At 39.8% G+C, this 19,319-nt stretch overlaps 1 protein-coding gene across 1 annotated transcript in view; it reads right to left on the bottom strand.

Moving 5' to 3' along the window:
• The window catches only part of pitpnab (phosphatidylinositol transfer protein, alpha b), a 32,441-nt gene extending 16,409 nt beyond the window's left edge, over nucleotides 1-16,032 (bottom strand). The window contains exons 1-2 of the mRNA XM_007252469.4: nucleotides 15,806-16,032; nucleotides 7,494-7,524 (exon numbers count right to left, since the gene is read on the bottom strand). Of these exons, the coding sequence (XP_007252531.1) occupies nucleotides 7,494-7,524; nucleotides 15,806-15,822 (48 nt within the window). The 5' untranslated portion in view covers nucleotides 15,823-16,032. The remainder of the gene's footprint in view (nucleotides 1-7,493; nucleotides 7,525-15,805) is intronic.
• Nucleotides 16,033-19,319: the final 3,287 nt, after the last annotated feature.

The following is a 19,319-nucleotide window of genomic DNA, read 5'->3' as shown; positions in this document are numbered from 1 at the left end:
GAGCGAGAGAGCGCACTCAGAGAATGAAAGGTCTTCACAGGATGTAAGAGAGTTTTTATATACGGTTGCCATTTTTATCAGTGTAAATACTGTATATTAGTTTACAATATTTTTAGTTTAGGGTAAAAGCATTTTTAATGTAGGTTAATGTAAATAAAAATGAAATAGTATTCCATGTTGTAAAGCATACTTTGTACATTTTAGATGAAATACCGTCACAGTGTAGAGCGCAATTACATTCAACGGTTAGCTAGAAAACTAAATAGGGTTGATGTTACTTTCTCTGGCAAGAAACATGTGATTGTAAAAATGTATTGAAATACGTCAAATTCTTCTCTCAATATTTTGTATAAAATGTTGATGATAAATGAAGAGTTTTTATTTTTTATTGTGATGTTGATTTTTTTATCTCCAATTGTTAATTTTGAATAAAAAAAAAAATGTGTTAAAAAAAATCATAAAATAATCTATTTTAACCGCTTAGCGTGGTTAGTGGCTAATGATAATGCTGCTCCAGCAGTGCTAGTCGGGGTTAGCAGCAGGCTACAGGCTGATAATACTCACCTATGAATGGCAAAAGAGCTACCACAGGGGATAATGCTAAACATGCTGGAGAACTAAACTATAAACTAAGCTATCTGTATAATGCTGCACTTAAGTGGAGTGGCTTTATAAAAAATGTCAACTCTTCTGCTTCTTTTTTAAATAGTTTAAGCAGTTAACAATAACAGAGTTGGTTAAGGAGTTATGTTCATACTTTTTACAAGTTCACCTGCAATTCTAGAATGGGCCAAAAACAAATCACATAATGATCACAGTCTTATTATCAGCTGTATATGTGCATTTGTTGAGAAGCTGAGAGATACAGAATCAGCATCGATAGTGATAAATAATGTTATACAGATATAATTACACTAACATGGTAGTTCTTGTTCAGTTATACCATCCATTGTGCAAGTACATATAGTCCCCATTTAAAGTCCCTATTACAGTCTGTGAACCATTTAACTGAATTTACAGCTGCTATTTTAAGATTAAATTGCTATGTGGCAGTGATTTGGGCCCATTTGTAAAATTTGGGGAGCAATCTGTTCCCCTAAAGTTGACCTGTAATCAACAAAGACCTATTTTACCTTTATCTTCTTACTTCACTACTTCACACACCTGCTCACATTAAGCACAATTCAGCATTTACAGATGATATGGTAAACTGGTTAGAGCGTATCTTATGTGCAAGCCTGCATTTTTTTCTGCATGTGTGCCAATATATATATATATATATACACATATGGTGTGTGTGTGTGTGTGTGTGTGTGTGTCAGAGGAGGCAATGCAGTCTAGTCTATTTTTAGCAGAATCATTCAAAGGAGGAAAGGAGGAAAGAGAGGCATCTTTAGTTCCCTGTATTTTTAGTGCTGTGTCAAGGATTCCATGACAGGAAGATGACAAAGTGGGGAGAGAGAGGGAGAGGGGGGGTGCAGGATGAAAGAGTGAGTGTATGAAGGACAAAATTTATCTTGATGTTCTAGATAAAAGAACAGAATAACATAAAAACCACAGCCAAAACAGCTAGACCAACATAAGTTACATTCATAGAGACATAAACTGATACTGTATTTCTCTGTGTGTGTGTGTCTCTCTCTCTCCTTCTCTTTCTCTCTCGCTCCAGACACATCACCAGCCCTAACCCCACACAGCGGCATCATCCTCCGACAACCAATCAGAGGCTACATTTCTTAGCCAATCACAAGCCACTAGAATTGCATGTCACTGTGCAGTGCTTTACAAGAATCTAACCTGCTGCAGACACACGCAAACACAGACACACACACATACACACACTCTCTTACAGAATCTCATAAAAATACCTCAAGGTCTGGGCTCTCACTGGGAAGAGTAATTGAGAGAGAGAGAGAGAAAGAGAGAAAGAGAGAGAGGTTAAGAATGAGAGAGAGAGTATTGAGAATGAACGAAAATGAAAGACAGTGAAAAGGAGCTACCCAGTTTAAAGAGAATAGGAAGATGGAAGATGAAGAATGAGTGGTGAAGCAGGAGGCTAATAATCTGATTCTGATTGCTGTTCTGTAGGAAAGCTCTCAGAGGATCATGACATCTCAGCTTTCACCATGATTTCATTAGCTGTGATTTGATTATTTTGGTGTGAACAAATGCTGAGTGTAAATCACACAGATTAGATTATAACACAGAGTGTGACACGTAGATCATGTAGTCATGTGGTTCAGTTGACAATAAAGATGGTTGAAAGCATTGTTCAATATAAATAACATGCATTGTATAACAGCAACTTGCTCTTGGTTGTAGTCTCAGCCTGGTTGTACCAGAATCCAAACATCTCTGGTACCCAGCTGGAAAACCCAGGTCCTGTTCAGCATCTAATGATGGTCAGGTTCAACTATGGATGCCTAGTAATGAGGATTTCAGTCCTGGCTTTGCTGTGGAATATGAAGACCAAGAAAGAAGGGTTTCTCAGGAATATCTCCACTAGACTGCAACAGGCAATTGGCCTGCACAGTCATCAGATTTATTCCCAATCAAGCATTTATGGGACCAGTTGGGATGCCAGCTTCAGGAATCTGTGAGGGTATAGGATCCAAAAGCTCAGCTGCAACAGGATGCCATGCAGAACCTGCAGGGCTCCATGCCCAACCACATTTCATATCTTTATCGATTTTAGAGATGGCCTAACAATGTACTAAAGCCTCCTTTCAATTGTACACGTTTCCACAATAAACTTAACATTTCTGCAACTATTTGGTTACACTTCTTGATATGTTATATTTTTAGCAATTAATTTATACAGAACAATATGGGAAAATGCTATATCACAATATTTAAAGACATTTCTATGAGACACATTATTTATTGCAATATTGCAATATTGCCATGCAGATTAAATTCCCCAGTAGTAGCAGATTAAAAAAAAAAACGGCTATCCAAATGCTAACCCATACTTAGTACTTGCCATTTTTTCTCATCCAATTAAACAGAACTAATTAAACAAATCATGCATAACATTATGACCACATCACTGTTCCTACACCCATTGTCCATTTTGTTGGCTCCCCTCAGTATATAGGAGTACTTGGTAGTTCTAGAGGTAGTATATAATGTACAACATAAGTCTTGCACTCAGAGGTACACTTTTCATAATTGTACCCCCAAAGGTATAATACTGGTCTTTAGAAGGTCAGATGTACTCCCTCTAAAGTACAAAGACTTTCCTAACAGCAGGAAGTACAGACTTGTACCATTTAACGAGCCAAAAGGTACATTCAATATTCTGTATCACTGTACAAAAAACATGGGTACAAAAAAAGTTTTTCACTGAATATAAGGTACAGCTCCAGTGACAAGCATTCTTTTAAGTACAAATCGTACTTGTTTTTCTTAGTGTGTACAGACTGTAGTCCTTCTGTTTGTTTACTTACTTTACTATCCTTTTTACAGGAGCCCACAGCTGTTTCCCAGACACAGCAGTGCTGCTGGAAGTTTTAAACACTGTGTACACTCACTGTCCACTCTATTAGACCTAACTGCTTTACCTTGTAGATGTAATAAAGTCAGAGAACGAAGCTCCTTCATCATTGCCTACAGGTCCACAGGACACTACCCTCAGGGCTCTGCCCACAGCACACAATGCTGTTGGTGGACTGTTCTCTGTCCAGCAGTGACAATGAAATGTTCAAAAACTCCAGCAGCACTGCTGTGTCTGATCCACTCATACCACCAGCACAACACACACTACTAACAGACCACTTCCATGTCAGTTTAGTCACTGCAGTGCTGAGAATGATACACAGTTGATGATAAAGTTATGCTTGATCAACTAAAGGACTAAAACTAAACCAAAATATTTACCCCAGTAGTGCTATTCTAATTATACATTTACTTCAGCAGTGCTTCTTAATGCTTGATTAGTGTTTACACTATGTAATGAAATCTGCAGTTGTCTGGTGTTCTTCAATATCTACAATATCCTTATAAAAGCATATTGTGTATCACAAAAAATACAATAAAATAGTCATATTGCCCGGCTCTTTACAGAATCCCCTTTTCTTTTAAAGATGTGTAGATTAGATTGGAAGTGACTGGAATCTGAAGACACACTACAAGAGGTATTCAGTAAGTGACAATAAGTGACAATAAGTGACTGTAAGCTCTTTTCAGCTGCTATTACAGCAGACTGACTGACTGACAGCTTGACTGGCAACCTTACTGTCAAATCACTTCAGTGACGGTTAAACCGGTAGACTGATAAACCCTCTATAATTCCGACTGTCTCTCTGTTAGACAAGCACATCAGAAACCAGTCTGTTTTTAACAACAGCGTGCATGTGTTCTGGATGAGAGAATGACCCAGGGTGCACTTAGAGCCTTTCTAGGTTGGAAAAGAGGAAGCGGGGTGGAAATGAGGAAACAGCACATGGGGGTTAAAACAAGCATGCCTGCCCCGGGGTGGAGAAAGCATTCTTTACCCATTGCTCCAGCCTGAGTGCACAGAACACAAATGGCATTTTAGATCCAGCTTAAAACCAATCCACTGATAAAGCACAGCTTCAGCACAGCAAAATGTTCTGCCAACACCTTTAATTAAACTGCTCCCCAGTGTACGCTACATACACTCGATTCACCTCTCACTAATTTACCATGGAGGTGTTAATTTAACACTGCTTATTTTACTGTCTGGTTGTTTGGCCAAGATGAGACACGATATCATCACTGCATACACTTGATTTGACTTATCATATTTTTGCAGGGTTTATAAAACACTGACAATTAATGCAAACAGGCCTGTCCGCACTGTGTGTCAGTGTGACACAACTGTACAGTGAAGTGAAATTATGATAATGATATAATAAAACTAAAACCACACATTTGGTCTTTGTTTTCTTAGCAGGTTTTCATTAAATTGGCCACTTTTCCACAAATAAATAAATAACATAGCCTACATGAATTTTGTAGGCTACTTATAAAACTGTGAAAACACTTGTGAATATATCTACACTGATGGCCGTTGTGGTCTGGAAATATGTGGCAGTGAGTTCAGGTAAATTTGAGGCATATTGCTATCTTGGCAACACAGGTGCACCACTGACACATCTTTTCCACCAAAAAAGTTGGAAGAGAGAAGGGAAACAAAGCATCACTACTAACCACACAATGCACAATATATATGCAAATATGAAACATGACAAAATAATGTGATTTTTTTTAGCTAAATTAATTAAAATTCTTGTGTTTTCAAATGATGTACTAATATATATGTGATTATACACTGACATACCAAAAGTCATTAGACTTGGGGTTGTTCACATCTGTATAAGTTTTGAATTGTTTCTTGTGAGTGAGAATGATCTCTAGCCAGGATGCTCATGGCAAGGTGACGTGAATTATTGCTGGGATCAAGAAAGGCCTGATTTTGGGTATCTGTGCAAATCCACAGTGTCATGTGTGTACAGGGAATACATCACAGAAGGCATTACCTCTCACAGTGGACAGCACAGTGAATTATAATGATCGTGACTGTCACAAACTGTCCATGCAATCAGAAACACATCTCTGACAGAAATCACACATATATTTAGTGCAGGAGACGCCACATGCATATCCCACAGGTCAGTGCAACATTTCGTACCGTCCAACAAGAAAATGTAAGTGTATAAAGACACAAGAGGTTCTGCTTGACATAATACACAGCCCCCCCCCCCCACTCATTGAGAGCAAGATGCTCCTCCGCTCAGGGCCAGGCATTAGCACTTGGCTAAGCTGCTTAATGCTGCCTGAGGAGGGGGCTGCTCTCCTGACCTCATCACCCTGAGAACACAGGCGTGACACGCTGGCAACAGTGACACAGTCATGAGGAACGGACACAAATAACAATGTGTGTAGTCAGAGAAATAGCACAAATACACTGCATTTATATACCGGAAGTATATGTAGCGTGTGATGTAGCGTATGCATGTGCTTGATGCAAATCATATATTGTTGTTGTCATAATAACCCACTGGTATCTCAATTATATACATATTTCATATGTTGCAGAACCTAGACCTGACCAACTGCAGCAACCCCAGATCATTTACTTGATTAAATCCAGTTGGCGACTTTTCTTTTTGGCCAGGCAGTGTAAATGCAGGCAAGTGGATATTTTAGGCAATATACTGTATCATTTTTAATCACAATACATAACATGCTGGTTGTAAAGGATAGATGATATATAAAATAAATTCAAAAGCATATTTAATGACATTTTCACAAAACACTTCTTGACCAATCGCATAGGTAAGCAGCAGAGTCTTAAAAATGCTGTTAGAATCTTGTCCTCTAATTATGACATTCTATGTAATAAAATGTGCCGTAGTTGTGTTTTTTCATTGCGCTATTTAATGTGCAGTTATTCAGTGGTGGCAATTTTTTTTTCATTTTGTTTGGTTTTAGACAACAAATTTCTGTATCTTCTGTATATTTCTCAATTTATTCTTTTGAATCTCTTACAAAAATGGATCTCAATGGAACTAAAAGTCTAGTTCTCTTGTGACTTTGGTTAAACAACCCTTTATAGCACCTTATGTTAAGTGTATAGTTAAGAGTTAAGAGTATATACAATAAGAAGAATACTGTGCATGCTGAATAAATACTGGTTTAATACTCTATCAACTGAATCCATACTGATACTAAGAGTAGGAGAAGAAGGAAAACCGATGGGAAGGTGATCGAATTGTACATCTGGAGGGTGGGACAAAGAGAAATAAATGAGACAGAGAGAGAGAGAGAGAGAGAGAGAGAAGGAGGCAGATATAGGTGATATCGGGTAACTCATTGGCTATTCAGCACCAGGCAACTGCTGAATTGAATGACACGCTAGAGAATCATGCGAGATAAAGAAGCAGCGAGAGGCCGAAAGAAAGAACGAGGGCAGGGAGCGGGACGACAAAGGCTGAGAGAAGAAGAGAGGAAGTGAGATAGGGAATGCGATGTTTAATATAAGGTTAAAAGGCTAACAGTGTTTGATTTGAAATCTCTGCTAGACTGGTGTGCTCAGGGACCAACGTTGGAATATTAAATCATAAAAAAACAGAGAGATACATAGAGAGAGTTAGACAGAGAGAGAATGAGAGAGAAAGCTCTAGATAAGGCTGGAATTGCTGAGACAGCTTTTGGCAGGCATACAGATAGGCAGTAAGTTAGTCATTAGGTTTTTAGCAGCCTATACAGAGAACACACACACACCACACACACAGCATGAGTGGATCCAATCCCTATAGTGTCTGACTCACAGCTCACTGCCAGCCACAGACTCTACACTGCAGACTCCAGCCCTTTGTACACAAGCAAATAAATATTCTGAGGAATCCAAATGTTTCTGCAGTCATAATGGATTCACAGCGCACAGAATCCTGCTTTACACCACATACGAACTCACACACACACACACAGAGGGAGACAAATATCAGCGCTCAGTTAACACTTACCTCCTCCACAGAAATGGGCAGGATCACTCGACTGCAACAAAAACAGAAAAATGCAGATTATTAACAAGCCAGCAGAAAAAAACTAAATATCAATACCTTTATTACCAATCTCACTGTCATCTAGTAACTCTCTGTTAAAGATGCATCAATACCCACATTTTTCCTAAGAAAACAATATGTTACCACATCCTAAAGGATCCTAGAGTATCGATATTAATCAAACCACTCTATAAAAGGGCTGTGTGTTGGCAAGAAGCTGATATTATTTCACGCATTGCGATACAGCGGTTGCAATTCAATATATTGTAAGTGATACCCTGCAATAATATAAGCACTATAATGTATTGTGATTATCGTGAAGTCACATATTACGAACACTGTATAAAAATGCATAAAAATTGTATTAAAAAACACCATCATAGAAAGAAAAAAAAAATCAAGAAATTTTCAAGAATCTATACAGTACTGCAAAATAATATTGCAGTACATTTTGGGGGCTCTGAGTGATCCAGTTGACAAACGCTAACACAGTGCTGACACTGTGATCAGAAGATCGCTGGTTCAAATTTAGGTCATGCTGCTTGCCATCAGCAGCCAGAGTCTGAGAGACAACAATAGGCCGTGCTCTCTCTGGGTGGGCAGATAGCGCTCTCTCCCCTTTTATCATTCTCAAGGTGATGTTGGTCAGCACAGGAGTCTGTGAGCTGATGTTCTAGAGCTGAGTCGCTGCGCTTTCCTCTGAACGAGCTGGATACTCGATAATGCTACATCAGCGGAAGTTTGAAAAGAGGTGGTGGCTGATTTCACATGTGTTGGAGGGACATTCTAACATTCACACACTCCGACTTTAGAAGTGACTCAGGTCCTTATGTTTACACTATTTAATTTTTGATATATTTCATATTTTATTAAGTAAACCCTGACACATGCCACAAGAACTTGGAAATCCTAACTGACACAAGAATCGGAGCACATCTCTTAGCCTTTATATCATATATCCCAATTATAGACTTACAGACTAAAACAGAACGGAAACTGTCCATCAGTACTTTTGCATAATTTAAAGAAAAAAACAGCAAAAGGTACAGATGAAGTTCTGGTTGGAAAAATGCAGACATAATTTATTATACATTTATCACCACTGGAACAAGCTGGAGGTGTTACTCAAATTAATTTAATTAATCAAGTCTCGTTTGGATTTTGGCACTTTTAGCAAACCAATGTGACAGCTCCTGAGGTCTTCTTATTCCAGATGAATGCATTTCATATTAAGAGGACTAAAGCAAATTTGAGCTGAACGGTGAAATGTAATGTATATGACATCACTAGAGCACATCGATTGTTTGATTGCTCAGGCAGCAGGGGTGCTGGGAAGTGGCATACTGGTGTAAAAGTCTAATAGATTGTAACTGGCATTGTTTTATATCATTTAGACCCCTTGCTGGTGCATGATGATGGTGAGGTTGCTAATGGTAACAACTGTAGTGATGGTGAGGACAGTAGGGTAAAATAGGTAAGAGTGGTAATAAGTGTTGCACAAGTATATGATATAGTAGCAGCATGAGTGGCAATATTGAGTCTCAAATAGAGAGACATAAAAAAAATATATATATACAGATTTAAAGACCAGAGCCTATATAACATGCAATCATGACCAGGTCATGACACATAACAGTAACACTCTCTCAAACTTTTGTCATCAAATATGAATGAGTACCCCATCTAGGAAAAACAGTTAGCATAATGGCTAACCTATTCCAGGCCTGCCAAGTCCGAAGTTCACAAGTGTTGACTGTCGAGGCTGGCTACTGTTTGTTAGCATCCAGCCTTTTATTAAACTCTTTATAGGCAACCATTGTCCTGTCATCAAATGTCAGCAAATACTTAAGTACAGTTAGCATTGGATCTAATCTGTCCTAAGGCTGCCTAAGCATGCTGCCGTGCATGTTAGCATTAAAATTTTAACATGTAACATCTGTGACTGTCTCCAATAAATTCTGTCATTTTTAGGTATTAAATAAACATCAAATTATCAACATGTTACCAAATCTGTTCAAGGGTTCTAGGAAATACACACTATTTACTGTATCTGATCTGTCACTGACTGATGTTCATTACAGGGTCTAGTATTCGGGTCTCTACATTCAAGCTACATTCGAGCAGAAAGTGCAGAACAATATACGTCAGTATCAGTATGTGAAAGGGTTGTCTTTATAACTAGGGATGCACCAATATGGGAATTCTAGGCCAATGCAGTTATCCAATATTACACATTTATAAATACAGAGAAACTACACACCCCAATATAACTTTACAACTTTAAAATGAAAAAAATATTGTGACTACCTTATTGAATTTTAAAGTAGTGTGGCCAGTATTGGCCAACTGTAGTAGCATGGTCAGCGTGGCTTGGTTCTTTTTACTATCATACAATAAATACGTCAGCAAGTATCAAGATGAAATATTGGCCAAATCGGCCGATACCAATGATAAAAAAAAAATATTATCGTCCAATACTGATATGATTCCGATATCATTGTTACCAAATATATAAAAACACCATCTTATGCAAAAAAATTGGAGTAAAAGAAAAGTGCTGTCACTATGATCAGAGGATCGCTGGTTCGAATCTCGGCCATGCTGCTTGCCATCAGCAGCTGGAGCCTTGAGAGACAACTAAGAGCCTTGCTCCCTCTGGGTGGGTAGATAGCACTTCCTCTCCTCAACATTCTCAAGGTGATGTTGGTCAGCACAGGAGTCTGTGAGCTGATGTATTAGAGCTGGGTCGCTGCACTTTCCTCCTAGCATGCTGGCTACTCGGTAATGCTACATCAGCGGGAGTTTGAAAAGAGGTGGTGGCTGACTTCACATGTGCTAGTGTTCATCCTTTTGATATCATTCCGATATCATTGTTACCAACTAAGCAATGCGTACTGAACATCCTGAATCAAGCCAAATGACCTGCTGCATTGCTGTCCCAGTACAGGCTGATGTTTCAAATCTGTACAGTTGTTCTGAATAATCCGTGGTGCAGCTCTGAAGTGAGTGGCAGCTAGTGGTGTAGCTCATTCTGTACTGCCTGCATTTTTCATCAATACTCCTCAGGAGTAAGACGACACCGGCGGCTTCAGTGACTCTCCAGCTCCTTCTTATGACACAAACACTCAATGTTCATTCTCCTATTGTGGCCATGCCGCCGTACATGTGCCCAGATACTGAGGCAAGGTGTGCTGACTAGTTCAGGCAAGCCAGGCTGACCCCCCAGAGCTCGTAGTGAGAGAGAGAGACTGCGGGAGTCTGAAGACTGCAGGTGGTGTGATGTGTTTTCCTGTAAGCAGCGAACAGCAGGAGTCACCTTGCCTGTCTGACTGCCTGTACGCCCTGTGTACAGACCAACGGCCACTACTGGAGATCTGGTGTCTCATGTGCTCTGCTCTGCTTCCATAACACTAAGGGCTCCTCCTGCATTATGAATGTCTCCCTGAATCGCAGCACCCAGCTGCTTAAAGCAGGATTTACCCATGCTTTCATAGCGAGGGTTAATACAGCTTATAAATGCTTCCGTATTGCGTTTCATTTGTGCAACGTTTATAGGTGTTGCATGTCAGATTAAAGGATTATTTTGGATGCAAGAGTCTATTAAATTGGTTCAAAGGGCAAAATACTAATAAGAATAAAAAATAAGCAGCCAAGAAAACAACCAAAAAAACTACACACCCAAATTTTCAGACACTCGACATACAGTTACGTATGTCTCAGGCACCGGCTACCAGAGCCCTGAGAAAGCACAATTGGCCTTGCTCTCTATGGGTGCCTAGATGGCGCTCTCTCCCCACATCACTTCAAAGGGTGATGTCCGCTGCTCGAGTTGTCTGTGAGCTGATGTATCAGAACTGTATTGTTGCGCTTTCCTCTGAGCCCACTGTGATGCAACTCGGCAATGCTGCATCAGCCGCAGTTGAAAAAAGAGGTGGTGGCTGACTTCACATGTATCAGAGGAGGCATGTGCTAGTCTTGTTAGTCTGGTGTTGTGGCATCACTAGTGATTAGGGGGTTTGGGTATTTGGCCTTGTAAATTTGGAAGAAAATGGGAAAAAAAATATTTTTAAAAAATTATATAAAAAAAAGATGTGTCAATAGTTATAAGTGTGGTTGAGAAGAGGGTGTAGGAGTGTTTCCCCTGCTGCCCTATTCAAAAAAGTACTCATATGTGACATTTGGGTAGTATACCTCTTGGTGAGAGATTGCTGACTGCTACACATGCCTCCACGACACACTCAAAGACATTTTGCCCAGTTGAAAGACTTTAAAACGGGGCGCATCATTGGATTGACAGAAGCAGAATGGTCAATGATAGTTTCAATGATCTGACTGCCATCTAGGCCATCCATCAACCAGTCACCACTGTCTTTGTTTGCATTGGTGTCGTGACTTAGAAACCTGAACTTCTACAGAATGGAAAATTATTTTCTTTCGCAACAAATCCAGAGTATGTTGAGGATCTGACGACAGTATGAAGGCCCCATGGAAATCCTCCCTAGTATATCAGTCATATACACAGGCCATTTAAGTTTTGCCTCTCATGGCAAGGCTTTCAACTTGCAATAATTAAGCAGAATAGTGCTCACCCACACGAGACAAATGTTTCACAGGAATGTCTTCACCAGACTACAACACCTGTTTAGCCTGTCTGATTGCCAAATGGATGGATGGACAGAGAGATAGTCTATGGTGTGCATGCATATTTATACATCTCCAAAAAAAAAAATGTGTGAATTTCTTTAATTATATTAAATGTTTGGTATCAAACATGCTTCAGATACACACTTTCTCCTATATATCAATTAGCACCGGATATTGCTGAAATGTGACTAATATTATAAGCACACCTCAACATCTACTTAGAAGTGGAGAATTACCAACTCTGCATTTTGTAAGATCCAGATCTGATGCAAAGCTTGCATCAGACCAGGTTTGCTTATTTATGAAAGAAAGGAATAAACAGATTTAGCTACAGCTTAACATTAGCCTGTTGCACAGCTTTTATGTTGCGTTAATCTGTGCTTATTTGTGGCATACTGGTATAAAGGCTATTATTACAAAAGATCGCAGACTTATATCAGAAGGATCAATGGCTGTAGAAAAGCATGGGCAACATGTAACCTCTTTCAAAATGTAAGCCTCTGCAGGTTTAGAATCACTGCTGGCTGTTTGCAGCATGATGTATAACTCTGTCCATCTCCAAATGTTTTAGTGCACAAAAAACCCTATTTTCCAGTTTAACACAACTCATTTGACAGCGCTTAACTGGTGTTTTTTGGTGAATCCTCCTAAAATGTGTCCCACTTTTCATTTCCTAGGTTAGCACTGTTAGCAGGTTAGCATTATTAGCAATTCTGGTTGGTAATAATGCATTAAAAACATATTCACACATAGTTGAACAGTACTCTGGGTACAACTGCTTTAATGAGACACAGATATATATTGTTAATAAACTGTATACAGTAATGGAAAAGCTTTTACTGTTTATATGCAGTGTGGTCATTTTGGGATTTTTGCTCCTCTCTCTTTGGTTGGTGAGGCTCTCATTTTAGTTAAATATCCTTCTTGGAACTCCTTTGGCACCCTTTTTTGGTTCTGATTTCATCCCATTCTTTCCCCAAATCTTAAAGGCAGTTTGTGTGACTAGCATACCCCCTCTGAGACATGTGAAGCTAACTATAACCTCTTTCCAAACTTGTTGAACTTTTGAACCACTGGGTGACCAATGCACTTAGGGGAAAGTGCTGGATCCCCAGCACCAGTACATTAGCTAACAGATGCCTGTGCTGCCCTGCATCTCAGCACTCAGAGTACCCTAGTGCTTTCTGTCTACTCACCCAGAGAGAGTAAGTCCAATTGTTCTCTCTCTGGCTCCAGCATTATTCAGGATTCGAAGCAGCAATCCTGGGATAGTAGTGACAACACTTTTAGTGGCTCTTAAAATTAATTGTCCTACAGTAGCATAGAATAGTGCCATAGAATACCCACTTTTGGTTCAATACAGAACCTTTTTAAATGAGATGTGACATACGTATGTCTCTTTTAGAGATTTTATAGTTTTTTTCAATGGCAATGCTTAAAAACACTGAAGTATCTTTTTTTTTTAAGAGTGTGGAGTAACTAACACAATAATAAGGTAAGAGAGACCGGCCCACTACTTAGCATGTCTGGAGTTGTGGAGGTGAAGCAGGTCACACTGACCCAGAACTAGATGCCTAAGCAGGCCCAGAGATCACTGTTTCACCTCAACACAAACAGACCCTTTCCCTTTACAAAATACTATGACAACACACAAGGCAGTTCACACAAACACACATTAGCATTAAATTTTTTTTTACTTAAACTGATTATTTTATTTAACTTAATTGACCTTGAATTGCAGCTAATTTACGTAATTAAGTGGAGGTGAGTCAAAATTGTGTCATTTTTGTCTTTCATGCATATTTGGAGATTTGAGGGCTCTTCGTGAACAGCATTGCAAAGCATGGTGGCACCAACAGCGCATGATCAGACAGGTACCATGGACAGCGCACATTGACTGGGAGCCTGTGGGGCAGAGCGTGCACTGACTTTGCACACAGAAATGGGACTACTATAATAATGATATATCATTTTAATTGATAAATAAAATATGAACACATGTCTGTATGTGTGTGAACGAGGTTTTTATGACTCGCTCAGAAAGGCGAAAAGGACACGAGCTGCTTGAAACGGTGGCAACGCGGCTGTGTTTCATTTCTTTTCCCACATGTTTTTAGGCAAACCGCGTTCTAATTGGCTCACATTATCCCTCCTCCTGCGCAGCGATTGGCTAGGATCTCATATTCACAAGGACGAGCCCTGTGAGACTTGTTGCCTATGCTTATTGGCCAGCAGCATCCCTCCTCCACGTCTTTCTGTGCTTGTCATTGGCAGCGTTTTTCGCACTACTCGGCAGACTGCATGTGAATATGAACTACTGGCCAATCGTGGCACTTGGGGGCGGGGTTTGCCGCAATACGGGTGGGGGGAAACTAACGCATAGCCTAGCTAGTATGAGTCTTATATATGCTTGGAGCTGAAATGAATGAACTGTGGTTTATTACTAAGTTTGCATCATTTGAATCATAGTCCAAACTAAATGATTACATTCAGAAAATAGCTTTAAACCATGTTTTTCAGGTATTCAGGAATTTATTTTATTCATATTCCTTTTGGAGCACTCATACATAGAGCTAGTATAGAGCAATAATGACTCCAACGCTGGTTGCATGGCTCCTCACTGCATTCATTACATAAGACGATATATAAGATGATAACGTTTGATTGAGTGTTTGAGTGTTTCCATACTTCCTACTTCATTTTCCATTATTTTGGCTAAGCTCAGGCATGACTACTAACTCATGGTTTGAGGTTTAGTTATGGACGATTCTGTCCTGCCTCAAAAAATTATGACCTTGATAAGGGAACGCCCCCACTATTAAAGTATAGGTTCGTTTTTAAGGCCAGCTATTACTTAGGCTATTATTTAGGTTATTAATTAGGTAAGCAATGTAGTAGGCACGGGCTACAGTGTTAGGCAGATGTGGGCCCACTCTTGCTTTATTATAGGCTAAACCTGAGGCACAACCTGTCCAAAAAAACTTTCCAAATACAGGTGAACCTTAAAAATATTCAACTTGTGAAATTCAACAAAACGCACCACAAAATACGTTTTTTTCTGGTGGTGTTCAGTTTGGTACACAGCGTCCCTGAGCTTTACATCTTCACGAGATGGGTTCACCTTCACCACTACCACCACCACTACTACAGCAGCAGCAGCACTAGCACTTTAGCAAGAAGCAATGCTGGAAAAAAGGACAGCACCAAACGTCAAAAATCAAAACGCTGGCTAGAGGCTACTTTCTATCAAATATGGGCGAATGCAGCGGATTAAACCCTGAGAAACATCAAAAACAAGCCCCATTCCCAGAACACAGCGACCAAACTAGCCGTACAAAGCCGCACCAGTGGCCTAAACGTGAGTATAGTGAGTTTAACACATGTATACTCCAGCCTGAGCATTCTGAAGGTGAGGCAGCCTCAGCTTACAGCCGCACAGCATCCACAAAAAAGCACAGGGTCACCTCACATCACGTCCTCAACAGCAGGTTCTACACCCGCTTCAAGTTCACAGCGGCGCCGCCATGGCCTCCCTCACTGAAGCCCCCCTCCCCGGAGCGCGCTCCCACCACAGCACGAAAATAATACACGGAGATAAACAGAAAAAAAAAACAATAAACGCCACTCACAATTCTTTAATCAGCATTGTTCTTCTCTCCGCCGCGTCGTTCCTCAGACGTGTCGCTGTAGTGATCCTCCTCCGCACGAGCGCAGTTCTCTCGCTCCCGGTCTCTCCGGTCTCTCGCGCGCGCTCGAGCCGCTTCTATGTCATTCTAGGCGCCGTGTGTTTTTTCTTTTTTTTTCGTGCCGCTCGTTCCCTTCCCGAGTAGGGCCGAGGGGGGCAGTCACCGGAGCCACAACCCCTGATGCTGTGACGTAGGTAACGTGACGTCAAGCGCGATGGCTGATTGTACCATATAGGCTGTTTTGCATTGGCGCACGCGCTTTTTTAACAAAGAATATTTGTTAAAAACGTTAACAGAACAAAACATGTCACAGGGAAAGAACATTTAATAAACGTTTATTATTTTTTGGTTGCAATTAATATAGCAGTGAATATAAATAAAAGTTTATTTAACGCAGAACTGTTAAACTGTTAAAAACGTTAACAGAACAGAACACATGAGGTCAGCAAGACTATTAAAGTAAGTTAGGCTAAAACCTCAAAACCCCTGATATCAAAGAACATGGAATAAACGTTAGAATTTTTTTGGTTTCATTACATCTACAGGCTCTGAATTGTTGTGGTACACACATGTTTTATGCAAAAGGTGCTCCACTCAAATAAAAGCAATAATTATGATAAGACATATTATTATTATTATTATTATTATTATTATTATTATTATTATTATTACGTTGATTCAACATACTTTTGCAATCTGGGACTACTATAGAATATTTTGGGGCTATTAATTTCAGTTTAAACCCCACCCTATACGCTATATGCATGCATGCCACTGGAAAAGGCCATTAGAATAGATTAAGCATCGATGCGTTATTGCCCGCCAGATTTTATTAAACTACAAATGAGTAAAGAAAAAATTGTAACATAAAATTGATGTGCGTAAGACTGTAAAACTATGAATATAAACTTGTTTTCTTTGCATTATTTAAGGTCTGAAAGCTCTGCATCTTTTTTGTTATTTCTCATTTTTAATATATATAAAATAATTATATATAGTTTATAGAATAAAACAACAATGTTAATTTTACTCAAACATATACCTATAAATAGCAAAATCAGAGAAACTGATTCAGAAACTGAAGTGGTCTCTTAATTTTTTACAATTTTTTCAGAGCTGTATGATAAATGTCTGTAGAATAAACAGGGCAGGGAGTGCGTTGGTGCACTGCTGCCTCCGCTCTACTCAGTACTGTAGTTTTATGAAACCCCGCCCCCTGCTCTAGAACTGGCTTGGTGATATTACCTCACACATAGAGAAGCGCAGGGATTGGTGGTCCGCTCGTGACTAGGCGCTACTGCTGATTGCTAGCCTGAGGGGGGCGGGTCTGTCGCAATAATACTATAATAATAATCCACTCTGATGATGGTCAGATGGGATGTTTTCAGAAATGGGGCCGTCCGAGAGGTGGCCCTCCCGTGACGTCACCGCCATCAGCCGTCTCTTGGTGGCTGTGAGCGGTTTCCGGACGAGCTGAGCTCGGAGTACCAGGCTCAGGGGTTACACATCTCCACCAGCAATAATCTACCAGAAATTATGTAACACTAAAGCAAAGCTGCGCTCTATTTATAGCACATCTGTAGCCTGCAGCGTCCAGCATCCTCTTATTGCTGCAGTTAGTTACTCAGTCATCTCTCGCTGAACCCTGGAAAACTGACCCTTTTGCCAAGAGCGCGAGAAAATCAGCGTTTCTCTGTGTGGCCTTTTCTTCTGTGGCTCTGCTGAGCTTGCAGTTAACTAACTATCCCATCCCATCACTGAAAAAGCTGAGAGAACTTAGGAAAAGCTTAAAGATGCAGATTTGCATATTTGGGTTATCAGTCATCGCATTAAAACCACCTCCTTTGTGCAGCCCAATGTTATCTGGGACTGAGATGTTAGAGATGTTAACAGTCCTGTACATAACAAGGTTGAACCTTTCATCCATGTATTGCATCAACAAGCCTCCCACACCAATGATCCATTGATGACAGTCATCAGTTTACCAATCAGAGCTCTTTCCTGGAGAACTTTTGGTAGCTCCTGACCTCTGCAAACTGGAATCACCCTAAAAGACCTGCCTGATGGTTTGGGGATGTTCTGACCCAGTTGTCTAGCCATCGTAATTAGACTGAGTTAGAGTGAGTGCTGACTTCACATATAGGTCTGGATCATGCCACATCCCAAAATATTCAGATGATCCAGCAAATGAGTAAAAGGAGCAAAAGACATGGAGTACAGAGATCTTATTGCTGCTTTTACAGCCTGGAGTAAGATGAATTGTCTCATCTTCAATACATCGAAGACCAAGGAGATCATTGTGGACTACTGTATACTGAAAACTCTCCACCATCCTGTTGTGATTGATGGGAATAGAATTGAGATCATTCAGTCTTATAAATATCTTGATAATAAACTGGAATGGCCAGTGCACACATATATGATGTATAAAAAAGGACAGAGCAGACTCCTAATTTCTCAAGAGACTTAAATCTTTGCAAATCTCTTTAAATCTCTGCATATTTTTTATAATTCTGTTGTAGCGCTTAAGGGCTGTGTTCTTTAGGGTTGGTTATTGGGAAAACAGCATTACTGTGAGAGACTGTAACAGGCTTAATAAACTGATCGGACTGTGTGCGTCAGTGCTGGGTGAGAGAGTGGACAATGTGGGGAAGATGGTGGAGAAAAGAATAAGGTGTCTGATGCAGTCCATCATAAACAACTGCAGACATCCTCTGCATGAGACTTTGGCAGCTCACAGAAGCAGCTGAAGTAGCAGGATCCTCTCACTGCAGTGTGGAACTGACAGGTCCAAAAGATCCTTTATTCCTGCTGCTAAAAGACTGTATAACATTGGCTATTGACAGTGTACTTTGTTATTACTATTTGTTTTACTGTTAGTATTTGTCTTGTGTTCTGTAATAATGACTGGCTGCATCTTGTTAGAATTTTTAGAATTGTATCATCAAGAGGAAGATGAATGATCACAGCCATCAAACCAAGCTGAACTGCTTGAATTTTTACACCAGGAGTGGCATAAAGTTATCCAAAACAGTGTGTAAGACTGGTGGAGGAGAACATGCCAAATGTGATTAAAAAACAGGGTTATTCCACCAAATATAGATTTCTGAACTCTTAAAACTTTATGAATATAAAGTACTTGTTCCTGCTTCATGCCATTTGATAGGTGCTATTGTCTTTAATGTAAATATCAATGGTATTTACTGATGATCTCTCAGTGCCTTTTATTTTACAGCTAATTGGTCTAGAGTATATAGCACATGGATCGATCTCCCTTAAGGTCTGTTCAATATCCTCCACTGTTCTAAATCTGTTTAGAGTGTTTAGAGTTGTGAGTTTGAGATTGAGATAGTCATATGCAAAATATTTTCCTCTAGGTAATTGTCATTAACTGTAATCCTTCTGTAAGCATTCTGGATATCTGATATACAAATACTCACATAACATAAAGCAAAAA

The sequence above is a fragment of the Astyanax mexicanus genome, chromosome 20 (genome assembly GCF_023375975.1).
Source record: "Astyanax mexicanus isolate ESR-SI-001 chromosome 20, AstMex3_surface, whole genome shotgun sequence".
NCBI classification, from domain to species: Eukaryota; Metazoa; Chordata; class Actinopteri; order Characiformes; family Acestrorhamphidae; genus Astyanax; species Astyanax mexicanus.
This window is presented reverse-complemented; position numbering and strand designations above follow the sequence as displayed.